Here is a 13,134-nt window from a genome sequence, read left to right as displayed (position 1 = left end):
TTGATCCTCCATAGGTGCTCCACCAGATCCTGCTGCAGTTGATGATGCACCTGTGGGTCTCGGATCTCCTGGCACATGCTGAGGTAGACAGTCCAGGTTGTCGGTAGCTGGTGATCAACTTCGGCTAGAGGACCCTGCCTGTAATATGCTTCAGTGTCAAACACTGGCTCATCCTGCTCGCTCTCGACGATCATGTTGTGCAAGATGACACAGCAAGTAATGATCTCCCACATTTGATCTTTCGACCAGGTCTGAGCAGGGTAGCGGACAACAGTAAATCGAGATTGGAGCACACCAAATGCCCGCTCGACATCCTTCCTGCAAGCCTCCTGCACCTTGGCAAAGTGGGACTTCTTGCCTCCCGGCACAGCGTTTGAGATAGTCTTCACAAATGTAGACCATCTCGGATAGATGCCATCAGCTAGGTAGTACCCCTTGTTGTAGTGCTGCCCATTGACCTCGAAGTTCACCGGAGGAGAATGACCTTCAACAAGATTGGCAAAGACAGGGGAGCACTGCAGCACGCTGATGTCATTGTGAGTTCCTGGCATACCAAAGAAGGAGTGCCAAATCCAGAGTTCATGTGTGGCCACCGCCTCAAGTACCACACTGCAACCGCCTTTGGCGCCTTTGTACATCCCCTGCCAAGCAAATGGGCAGTTCTTCCATTTCCAATGCATGTAGTCAATGCTTCCAAGCATCCCAGGAAATTCTCTTGCTGCATTTTATGCTAGGATCCGAGCAGTGTCTTCCGCATTGGGTGTTCGCAAGTATTGCGGTCCAACACTGCCACCACTGCCCGACAGAACTTGTAGAAACACTCAATGGTGGTGGACTCGGCCATGCACCCATAGTCGTCGAGTGAATCACCAGGAGCTCCGTATGCAAGCATCCTCATCGCTATCATGCACTTCTGGATTGAGGTGAATCCAAGTTTGCCGGTGCAATCCATCTTGGAATTGAAGTAGCTGTCGAACTCCGGATGGAATTCACAATCCTGAGGAAAAGCTTTCGGCTCATCCAATAACGGCGCCGAAATACTTTGTCGCCGTGCAGTGGAGCATCGGCGAACTAGTCAGAGCAGAGCATGCAGTAGGCTTCCTCGGCACAACCTCTGCTCTTTTTGCGGCGGGGAATGGGCAATCTAGCGGTGGTGGGCAGTGGGCGGCGCCGGGATCAGCCGGTTGGCGGCCGAGCGCGCGGGGGGTGGGAGGCGAATCTGGAAGACATGCTTGACTTTTCGCCTGATGGTGTGGGCCAGACGTGCTTTTTCCTTGCGCCGGAGTCCCCGAGCGCTCCCCAATGCGCCGGGTTCGGCCTGCGAGCGCCGGGCCCAAAAACGGGCCGAATCGGCGGATTTCAATGTCCTGGGGGCGAGACTGTAGCGTTTTTTCGGCGCCAGTGCGAAAAAAGTCGCCCGGGGGGGGGGGGGGGGCTGTTGGGGGTGCGGCTGGAGATGCTCGTAACGAGATGAGTAGCTACTGGAAATAGCAACAAGGAAAGCAACCCCACTGAAAGGGGAGCTGGAAATCAGTGGTGTTTGTGTGCTCTGTTCTTAACCATGCTGCGTGAGAGGTGTTAGCTTAATTGTCTTGCCATCGTGTCCACCGGAGAATTGAGTCCTCTTGTTGTGTCCAGATATCATGAGATGGAGAGAGACTCTAAGAGGACTACCATTTAGTAGCAGATCCAGATTTGTAGGTGCAAAAAAAAAGTGATGATGGAATTCTGATGCCCTAGGCTTTGGAGGAGGCGGCGAGGAGATGCGATTGTCGGCAACGGGTGGAGGAGATGAGCGTGGTGTTCATCGAAAAAGACGTTTGTGCAACATGTGGAACAATCTCATTGCACATACAAAGAATTAAACAAAAAAATCATTACACTTTAGTAACGGTATATATTCTAGACGCTACAGTGTTTGAAAATTAATGATGAAAAGATGATCAAACTATGCATCTACAAAACCTCGGAAAAAAAAACTATGCACCTACAACATGTTGATCAAGGGCCGATCGGATTGGATCAAGCTATCCACAAGCCTCTCTCCCTCGGGATTGCCGTGGTACCACTCGACAAGGAGAAGAGCAAACTTGCCGAAAGAGCGGGCAAAGCAGAATGAGACAGCGCCGGTCAGAAGCACGACGAAGAGCTTGGCCGCGGTCGACAATGGCCGACAGGATTTCTCGTACACGAACATCCATGCTAGGATGACGCCGAGCGTGACGGTGAGGCAACCCACTAGGCATATGAACACACGCCTACTGCACTCGACAGGCTCTGCCTCCACCGCCGTCGCCCCGCCGTCTAGATTCAGCTGAACGTCGGCCATGTCCCGGTCTCGTGTCCGACGGGCCCGTGTGATTTCGATTGTCGGTGCTAACGCATGTGGTATATGTTGACTGTTTGTACACGTTACTCCTTGTCCTAGCCTTTAGGATCTGACAGTTGGACGACGGCTGCGTGGCTTATTCTTAGGGACTCTTGTGATGGCTGATCAACTTAACCCAATACGGCAATACCTAAGTTAATTTCCTCGGTGTTAGAATCAAACATGACATGCCTGTGTCCGTGTTGGTTTTGGACTTTTGGTAGCCATGCATCCCCGACAAGGAGAAGTATTGGCTTGGTACCATACCACGAGTTGAAGTAATAAATGGGACGGAGACGTATGTGGGCCATGCCGTCACGGGCCAGGCATACTGTCTCATCAGTCGCAGCAGCAACAGCACGGCTGTTGTTCCCTCAAAAAAAAAAAACAGCATGGCTGTTGGGCGTGCGGCAGCAACAGCGCTGGCAGAACATGAGCAAATTACGCATCGGAGAGGGAATCAAGTCTGTAGCAATCAGTGAGTGTCACGTAAAAACACGAAACATAGTCTGCCCCAGGCAATTAACAGAGTCGGTCACTGATGCTCTGCGAGGAGTCACACATGCTACGAATCTCGAAATAAATCAAAGGCTGAGATAAGGGGCGTGTGTGCACCCGGGACCAGCCACACCTTTCCGTTTCAGTGGTGCAGGCACGTGTTCATCTACATGTCGGGTTTCTTCTTCGCCGCACTCATCACTGTCTCCAAGTTCTTGATGGACCTCAGGTTTTATTGCCCACCGGTGAAGTTGGCCACTGCGTTCATCCTGAGGCTTGGCTTCATATAGAGATGAAACAAAATTAAACTGACGTGTGGGCTACATATTTAGCTGCAAAATAGTTTCCACCCTCCTTAATTGAATGTAACTGTATCTTTTTGTGTCGGACACCTTTCACTCAATTTGTAATTCGTTTATATATATGTTCCACAAGACACATTTTTTGTTTTGGTGTGCTTGCCAACTCCAGAATTTGATCTTTGGCTATGGGTGTTTGAGTTTCCTTCCTTTTTCCACCACTATTTGTCTCCAATCCTACTATTCATGTTCTAAGGAGAAAGAGAGAACCACACCATGCTACTATGGCTGTTTGGGAGCTTCCTCGTGCCCGTTGCCTCAAGATTAATGTTGCTGCATGTCGCGACGCGCGTTTGACCAGAGTGACCTTATTGTGGTATTGTAGAAGGTGTTAAGGTCTTGCTTGACAGAGCAGCAGCCTAAAGTTTGGGTGTATTTAGGGGCCTTTGCTTTGCTTTGGATGCTCGTTTGTGTGTTATTTCTTAGATTCAAAGCCTCGCTTCGGTACAACACTCTCACTGAACATATAAAAGTCAGTATGAATCTTTGACAAATCGTACCCACTTTCATATGTATAAGGGGTCGCCACACAGATGGTATATGCCGTATGTGCCCATTAGCTATTTTTTTTTCCTTTTTTCAACCTTAAAAAAATGATGATTATTATTTACCCAAACGTACAGTCGGAATAGGTTCCCGGTAATGGTCAAAAATGATTATTATTTACCCAAACGTACAGTCGGAATAGGTTCCCGGTAATGGTCAAAAATGATGATTATTTACCCAAACGTACAGTCGGAATAGGTATCATGTGACCAAACAATAAGAAAAAAAAACATTTTCAGTGTTGTAAAGATATTGTATACCACGATGAGAAGCGATGAAATAATTTCATTTCTAATCTAGACAGAAAATCTGTGTATATATTTCATTTAATATTGTTTTACCTGATTTAAACAGTTTAATTATGTTAAGATCTGAATATTAAACCAATATATGTGGTCATTAGACAAGATGGAAAAATATCTGCTATCATTTTTGGAGTTCTTGATTACCCTCGACCCAGTAAATGAAATATAACCTCAAACAATGAATCACATATTTTATAGTATAGCTCAAGTTGAAATACTAGCTTACCAAAGCAGCATGTGTGAATGGGGACTAGTATTTACTAATTGGAAGCACCAGACAAGGCTCCACGTTAATCCTAGAGAAACAATATTAGTATATGTACAATTGTTTAACATACATCTAGGATCAAAAGAAATCTAGATGTTTCATATAGCAGTCCTATGAGGTCACTGTACAAAAGCATGTCCATGTTGGGGGGGGGGGGTGGCTCTCAGGACTATTTTTCTCCTGGATGAACAGTATCGCAAAAAACTGGCATAATGTTTTCAAACAATTTTGAATTTTTTTCGTGAATGTTTGTGCTAATGTCGCAAGCATGCTTGGCAAATTTCTTGCGAAATGGAGCAGTGGTATTTTGTCGGTGCAAGAAACAAATTTGGGTTCACATTTTAGGGTAACATTTGGTGTCCAATTTTTATTTTCATTTTTGCACAAGCCAAAAAGTTTAACCTTTTTTTCTAAAACTTTGCAGATAGCATTTAGATGTGACTATGAATACATAAAAAAATCTCTTGAGATTCTTTTGACATTTCAAAAATAATATCCTGCGCACAGGAGCACGTGCTCCCGGGAGCAAATTGGATTTTCTGGTCCATGTGCAGTTTCCAAAACAGACACATTACCGCTTGCCACCAAAGAAAAAAGAATAAAAAAGGAACCCATACCCAACACGTTTCCATGGATGGATTGGATTGGTCTGATGTATACTTAGCAAGGATATTTATTAGCGATCCATACATAGGGAATCTTCATGTGTATGTGTATAGGATTTGGTCATAGTGCAGGATGCATGCGTACAAGTGATATCAGCACACACAAAATAGAGTTGATTTGTATTACACCCTCAAGAAAAGATTCAATATGAACAACAAAAAAGCCAAGAGTTTTGGGATATACCCTCAAGAAAAGAGTTAATTTTAACTCTCTTTAGGATATAATACAGTGCATGATGTTGACGATTATTTCCTTTTGTCTCCCTCGATCGCCAACTTCTTCCCGCTTTGATGTGGTGAGGTTCCTTCAATGTTTGTGAATGTAGCTAAAAAGAAAAAAAAATATAAACATTGAAGTTATGTACTATATTTCTTTCACCTACTTCAATGCTTCTATTTCTATGGGTATTAGCTTCACGATATATCCCACAAAAAATCTTCACGGTATTTTCCCCAATTAATTAGGTACCAAATATAAGATTCATGATTTAAGGCAGAACACAGTTCGAGAAAAGCATTGCAAATTCAAATACATTTTTGAAGTATGAAATTTCCAAACTAAATATTTTCTAACGTTAATTATGAACACTATAATTCAAAATATATTTTCTAACTTCGATAATAAACTAAAAAAACCCTTGTATGGCCAAGATTTGCTGTCAGATGCTGTTAGTTCGGCTGTTGGAGATGCTTCAGTGGGGTGCTTCCTGAGTAGACTGTTCATCTTCACTGTATACACGTGTGTTTATATACAGAAGTGCACCCGACAGTTTGTGATGATGCATGCATGCATGCATGATCGTCCCTGTCGGCATGACTCGACAAATGAAAGCAAGGATGTGGGCCGGCACTGTTGCTGACTTGCTGCCATCTATGCGATGCAAGACTCGGTGGCTGGCCACCGATCATGCACATGCATGAGCACCCCACAGGTAAATTACTCCCCTCAGTTCATAAATATAAGTCTTTTCAGATATTTCAATATGACTACATATAGATGTATGTAGACATATTTTAGAGTGTAGATTCACTTATTTTGCTTCGTATCTAGTCCATATTAAAATCTCTAAAAAAATTATATTTAGGAACGAAGGAAGTATGTAATAATAATAAGAAAATAATAATAATAATAATAATAATAATAATAATAATAATAATAATAATAATACAAAAGCCAGGACTTGGCATCCAGTGGGTGTGCTCCTAATTCCTAAACTAGGAACTACAGTGACGATGAAGCCTCTACTCTGGATTCCAAGTGTTCAACAGACGCTTTTCTTTCTTTAAAAAATATTCAAATCTATTATAACTATTCATTAGAAGTACAAAGCATTCCAAACATAGTAAAAATTACATCGAGATCTCTGAACCAACAACCGATCAATAGCACCGTCAGACCGCGCCAGGTGAGAACACATTCAATTAAAGACGCGGGAAAAGCAACAAAACATTCTTCCACTGCTAATGCCGCCTCTCTCATCTCTTGCAAGCTGGACCATTAGAGCAACTCTAGCAACTCTACCAGACCCCGCAAAACGCCTGCAAAAATCCCGGCGAGTATGCGGGCTCGGCCCAATTTTCCGGCCAGAACAGAGCCCGCATACTCGCCCGGCCCACAAATTTTTTTGCCGCAGCCCGCAAACCCCACGCCCCGAGTGTTGGGGAACGTAGTGATTTCAAAAAATTTCCTACGCACACGCAAGATCATGGTGATGGTATAGCAACGAGAGGGGAGAGTGTTGTCCACGTACCCTCATAGACCGTAAGCGGAAGCGTTATGACAACGTGGTTGATGTAGTCGTACGTCTTCACGATCCGACCAATCCAAGCACCGAACGTATGGCACCTCCGTGTTCAGCACACGTTCAGCTCGATGACGTTCCCCGGGCTCCAATCCAGCAAAGCGTCGGGGATGAGTTCCGTCAGCACGACGGCATGGTGACGATGATGATGTTCTACCGGCGCAAGGCTTCGCCTAAACTCCACGACGATATGAACGAGGTGGAATATGGTGGAGGGGGGCACCGCACACGGCTAAGGAACAATCCGTAGATCAACTTGTGTGTTCTAGGGGTGCCCCCCTCCCCCGTATATAAAGGGGGAGAGGAGGAGGGGGCCGACCAAGGGGAGAGGCGCGCCCTAGGGGGGGTAATCCTACTCCAAGTAGGTTTGGCCCCCCTTTTCCTATTAGGAGTAGGAGAGGTAAGGAAGAGAGGGGAGGGAAGAAGGAAAGGGGGGGCCGGCCCCCTTCCCAATTCGGATTGGGCTTGGGGGGGGGGGGGCGCCCCCTCCTTTGCTCCTTCTCCCTCCTTTCCACTAAGGCCCAATAAGGCCCATATACTTACCGGGGGGTTCCGGTAACCTCCCGGAGCTCCGGTATATTCCCAATCTCATCCGGAACCTTTCCGGTATCCAAATATATCTGTCCAATATATCAATCTTTATGTCTCGACCATTTCGAGACTCCTCGTCATGTCCGTAATCACATCCGGGACTCCGAACAAACTTCGGTACATCAAAACTTATAAACTCATAATAAAATTGTCATCGTAACGTTAAGCGTGCGGACCCTACGGGTTCGAGAACTATGTAGACATGACCTAGAACCATTCTCGGTCAATAACTAATAGCGGAACCTGGATGTCCATATTGGTTCCTACATATTCTACGAAGATCTTTATCGGTCAAACCGCATAACAACATACGTTGTTCCCTTTGTCATCGGTATGTTACTTGCCCGAGATTCGATCGTCGGTATCCAATACCTAGTTCAATCTCGTTACCGGCAAGTCTCTTTACTCGTTTCGTAATACATCATTTCATAACTAGCTCATTAGTTACAATGCTTGCAAGGCTTAAGTGATGTGTATTATCGAGAGGGCCCAGAGATACGTCTCCGACAATCGGAGTGACAAAACCTAATCTCGAATTATGCCAACTCAACATGTACCTTTGGAGACACCTGTAGAGCACCTTTATAATCACCCAGTTATGTTGTGACGTTTGGTAGCACACAAAGTGTTCCTCCGGTAAACGGGAGTTGCATAATCTCATAGTTACAGGAACATGTATAAGTCATGAAGAAAGCAATAGCAACATACTAAACGATCAAGTGCTAGGCTAACAGAATGGGTCATGTCAATCACATCATTCTTCTAATGATGTGATCCCGTTAATCAAATGACAACTCTTTTGTCCATGGCTAGGAAACATAACCATCTTTGATAAAGGAGCTAGTCAAGTAGAGGCATACTAGTGACTATATGTTTGTCTATGTATTCACACATGTATCATTGTTTCCGGTTAATACAATTCTAGCATGAATAATAAACATTTATCATGATATGAGGAAATAAATAATAACTTTATTATTGCCTCTAGGGCATATTTCCTTCACCGAGCAGTATAACTGCGGTTCCGTGACCCTTTTGCGTGTCCAAACCCTACCCCCCGCCGCCACGAGCCACCCGATTCCTCTTTCCCCTGTCCACATTTCTCACCGCTGGCGACCACCAGCCCCGCCTCTAGCCGCCATGTGGGGCCGAATGTGGCGCCGCATCCGCGCGGAGCAGGCGGTGAAGTACATCGACCTGTGCAGCTCCGGCGAGGATGATTGAGCGTCCGACTCTTCCACGACGTCGTCCATTTGCCGCGACCTCGCCGCCGTCAGATCCGACCCCTCTATTACTATATTAACGTAGTATGTAGTATAACTATGCTTGTAGTTTGTTGATCATGTGATGAACTATGTAGTATGTGATGAACTATGTTTGTGCAATTTCTCCCGTGAAAGTGTTTTTTCAAATTATGCAGGTTTTGATACGGGTTCTATTCGGCCGCACATGTTTTCGACCCACAAACCCGATCTTCGTGAAACCGCAAACGCGTTTTGCGGGTCGACGTCTTGCGGGGTCTGCTAGAGTTGCTCTTAGCTCTTCAGTTTGCAATAGAGGCTCAAAGCAAAGAAAACCACCAATTTCACCAACAACCTCATGCATGCTTGCCCATGCAGCAGCTTCCAAGAATCCATTTAATCGGTCCTCGTAATGGTGGGGTTTTGTCCACGTCTTTTTGTTCTTCCGCCATAGCAAGGTTTACCCCACTTGCTTTTATTTCATTTGGTTTTGGTTGGGTTGTGTGTGCCCACACATATTCTCCCTTGCTGGCTATTACCATTTTGGAAACTACCGTGGAAAATGCATATGGTAGAATTCCACCAACCACATGACCAATGAAACATGGCTCTAAAAACTTGTACTTGCAATGACGACGATAGTTTACTTGGAATCTTATTTTCCTGCCACCATATAGTAGGTACGTATAGTGAAACTTTAGCTCAAAAATTTGGATGTACAACTAAACATACAATGCTTAGCATGTGCAATGGATAGCAATAAGGAAAAATTTAAGACCAACATTGAATCATTGAAATGCAAGCTCAGCTCAACATACCTCTACCGTAACGGCTGGTGAGTTCGTCGGCAAACTTGTCGAAGCTCCTACGCTTCTAGCTCAAAGCAAAGGAAATACAAAATTTCATCGACACCCTTAGGCATGCTTGCCCATGCAGCAGCTTCCAAGAATCCAATCATCGGTCCTAGTAATGCTAGCATTTTTGTTTTCCATTTGATGGTGGGGTTTTGTCCACTTCTTTTTTTTCTTCGGCCATAGCAAGGTTCACCCCACTTGCTTTTATCTCATTTTGTTTTGGTCTGATTGTGCGTGCCCACATATTTTCATTTGCTCGCCATTACCATTATTAAAACTTTCCTGGAAAATGCATATGGTACAATCCACAAACCACATGAACAATGAAACAAGGCTCTATGAACTTGTACTTGCAATGACGATGATAATTTACTTGGATATTTCATTTTCTGCCACCATATAGGTTGGTATAGTGGATGTTTAGCTCAAAATTTTGGATGTACAACTAAACATACAATGCTTAGTATGAGCAATGGATAGCAACAAGGAAGAATTTTATAGCAATATCTAGAACATGCATTACTAACTCCCTAGGATGCATTGAATGATTGAAATGAATGCTCAGCTCAACCTGCGGTCCGCCGCAACGGCAGATCCGCTCATCGACAAACTTGTCGAAGCTCCTCTTCTTTTAGAGCATCTTCGGCCGTTGGCACCCCCAAGAACACCACCGAACCAAAAAAGTTGGTGTCTTGGGGGTCATCGGGCGAAATAAAGAGGGCATCTTCCTAGTCACACCCCACCCCAAGCAAAAGTTTGTGAGAAGAATGATTAAGTGGGCCAAGAAAAAGGACATGTGATGAGACACGATTCGTCGAAACTTCTGCCGGCGCCCCCAAGAGCCCCCCAGCGCGTAGGGTTTCATCTGGGTTTGTCGGCGCTATTTTGACGTCCTGGGGGGCGCTGGGGGCGTGGCTGAGCCGTTTTTCGGCGAAAAGTGCCGTTCGCGCCTAAAACCGAACTTAAAAAGGTGTGCTGGGGGCGTCCTGTGGGGGCGGCTCGAGATGCTCTTAGCCAACCGTCATCAAAATTGAACCGGAGCGTAAAGGTTTTTTGTAAAACAAGTAGTACAATAGCATTGCTCACTTGTTTTGCTCTGATTGTGTCCACATCTTTTCCCTTTTGTTTTCATTTGCTCGTTAAGTCGCTAGTGCCATTATTAAAACTTTCATGGAAAATGCATATGGTACACTCCAACAACCATCAACAATGAAACATACGAAGATGACAATTTACTTGAAATGTCGTTTATAATAGGGTATAGTGGAAACCTATGGAAAAAAGTTTAAAAAAGACCAACATGCAAGATCATTACTACTTTTACTCCCTAGGAGGCTAGGATAGGATACAATGCATTGAATGATTGAGATGCAGCTAGGCCGGCGATCGGATCGGGTTTTAGGTCATCAATGTACGCCGGCCGCCGCCGCAACGGTGGGTGAGCTCGTCGACGAAGTCGTCGAAGCTGCTCTGCGACGACCCGCCGGGCGCCGCGGCGGCCTTGAGCTTGGCCGTCACCTTCCTGAGCGCCTGGCGGAGTTCTTTGCCCTCTTGACCGGATATGACGCCCTGGATCCTGGCGCTCACCTCGTCGGGGAACACCTTGCCGCGGTCCCCGATGGGCACGCCGACGCGCCACTCGCGCACGACGAGCCGGCGGTTGGTGAACTGGTCGGTGAGCAGCGGGAAGCAGAGCATGGGCACGCCGGCCCAGACGCTCTCCAGGACGGAGTTCCAGCCGCAGTGCGTGAGGAAGCCGCCCAGCGCGGCGTGCGCGAGCACCTCCACCTGGCAGCACCAGGGCACCACGAGGCCGCGGCCGGCGGAGGCGGCCGCGAAGCCCTCGGGAAGCGGGTCCGGGTCGTCGGAGCTGACGATGTCCGGCCGCATGGCCCAGAGGAACCTGGCGCCGCTGGCGAGGACCCCGGCCGCGATGTCGTGCAGCTCCTGCCGGGTGACGTGCGCGTAGCTGCCGAAGGAGACGTAGAGCACGGAGCCCGGCGGCTGCGCGTCCAGCCACTGGGAGCAGTCGGACTCGGCCCACATGGAGGTGGCGACGCCGCCGCCGGCGGCGCCGCCGCGCGGGAAGCCGATGGGGCCGACGGCGTAGAAGGGCTTCTCGGCGCGCAGCGCGGCGACGGTGGACGGCTCCAGCTCCTCGACGGTGTTGCAGAGCACGTAGTCGGCGCGCCGGGCCTCGTCGAAGGCCTTGAAGATGATGCGGTGCACGACGGTGGTGGCGTCCGTGTCCTGCAGGTAGGACATGAGCTCGTGCGGCTCGATCGCCGGCACGCCGGGGACGTAGGTGATGGTGTCCTTCCGCGGCGGGCCCTTGGAGGAGTTGAAGTGGCCGTGCTCGGCGAGCAGGTCCATGTGGTAGTAGAGGTTGAAGATGAGGGCCGGCTCGGTCCAGAAGGAGACGTAGGGCACGCCGAGCTTCCTGGCCAGCGTCGCCGGCCAGACGAAGAAGGTGTCGGCGACGAGGCAGGTGGAGGCCGGGTCGACGACGACGCGGCGGAGCAGGTCCTCGACGTGCGCGGCGAGCACGTGCAGCTCGCTCTCCTTGAACTGGTCGTGGTTGAGCGAGCGGTCGAAGCCGAGCGGGAAGCCGTCGCTGACCAGCTCGTACCGCACGTCCAGCGGCTCCTCCTTGTGGCCCGACGAGGCGCGCGCGCCGGCGAAGATGTCGTAGCGGTGGCGGTCGACGCCGAGGGCGCGCGCGGTCTGCTCGTGCACGGACTCGGTGTTGACGAAGGTGACGGCGAAGCCGCGCGCGGCGAGGCGCAGCGCGAGGTGCGCCGCGGGGATGACGTGGCCCTGGTACGGGTACGCGATCACCACGGCGTGCGGCTTCGTCGCCGTCCTCCGGCCGCCGGCGGTGCCGGTGCCGTTGGACGCCACCAGCTCGTGCCCCATGCGTCTAGATTTTGGACTCGTCGTGTGCGTGATGGGTGGTAGGTAGGGAGGAGAGGACGATGGCGGCACGTAAATATACATACAAGAGACGTTCGTCTCGTCTCCATGGCCGCGGTCCGACAGCAAGTGATGAGACAAAATGCAGGGCGGGCTCACACACCATGTGACATTGTGACCACTTTGTTGGCCTTATCCCATGAAACAAGATCTGCTCTAGCCCCTCAATCCCATTCAAGTTTATCAAAGTTTTGAATTTTGGAGGTTCAACAGTGTCACTGATTTGGTAACCGAACAAAATTTCATGATTTCGCGCGGTTACCGCGTTTACCGTCACCCCTCGAGAAACACTCATACCGAGCAAAGTTTATCAAAGTTTTGAAATTTTTGAATTCAAACGCTCACTATCGAGTTCAAAAATTCTGCGAAGACCCGCGACAACCAAGGGTCGAACTCGCGGTGCAGGAGCAAGCGAAAGCTGCGGTCCAATAGCCACTACGCTAGGATTCGTGATATTTTGGAGTTAAATACCTATCTATATCGTCTTCAAAAATATTTGAATTCAAATTTTGATTTTAATTCGTCCGATTTTTTTCGGTATTACGTGGTTACCGTGGTAACCGCAAATTCCGGTGCCCCACGAGAAAAAAAACCCACTTGGGATCCAAAACCTTGAACAGTGTTGAGCTTAAATATATGAAATTTCAAATGTTCCCTAAAGCTA

General features: G+C 47.9%; 1 protein-coding gene across 1 annotated transcript; it reads right to left on the bottom strand.

Moving 5' to 3' along the window:
- Window positions 1-10,628: 10,628 nt before the first annotated feature.
- On the bottom strand, window positions 10,629-12,436 carry LOC123083588 (UDP-glycosyltransferase 86A1). Its single transcript, XM_044505589.1, has one exon. It carries the CDS (start codon window positions 12,411-12,413, stop codon window positions 10,896-10,898), a length of 1,518 nt encoding a protein of 505 aa, XP_044361524.1. The 5' UTR covers window positions 12,414-12,436; the 3' UTR covers window positions 10,629-10,895.
- Window positions 12,437-13,134: the final 698 nt, after the last annotated feature.

The sequence above is a fragment of the Triticum aestivum genome, chromosome 4A (assembly GCF_018294505.1).
Source record: "Triticum aestivum cultivar Chinese Spring chromosome 4A, IWGSC CS RefSeq v2.1, whole genome shotgun sequence".
Taxonomy (NCBI): domain Eukaryota; kingdom Viridiplantae; phylum Streptophyta; class Magnoliopsida; order Poales; family Poaceae; genus Triticum; species Triticum aestivum.
This window is presented reverse-complemented; position numbering and strand designations above follow the sequence as displayed.

Bases quoted from the DNA above. Each gene is read 5' to 3' on its own strand.
- LOC123083588 (XM_044505589.1), bottom strand. From the start codon at position 12,413: ATGGGGCACGAGCTGGTGGCGTCCAACGGCACCGGCACCGCCGGCGGC.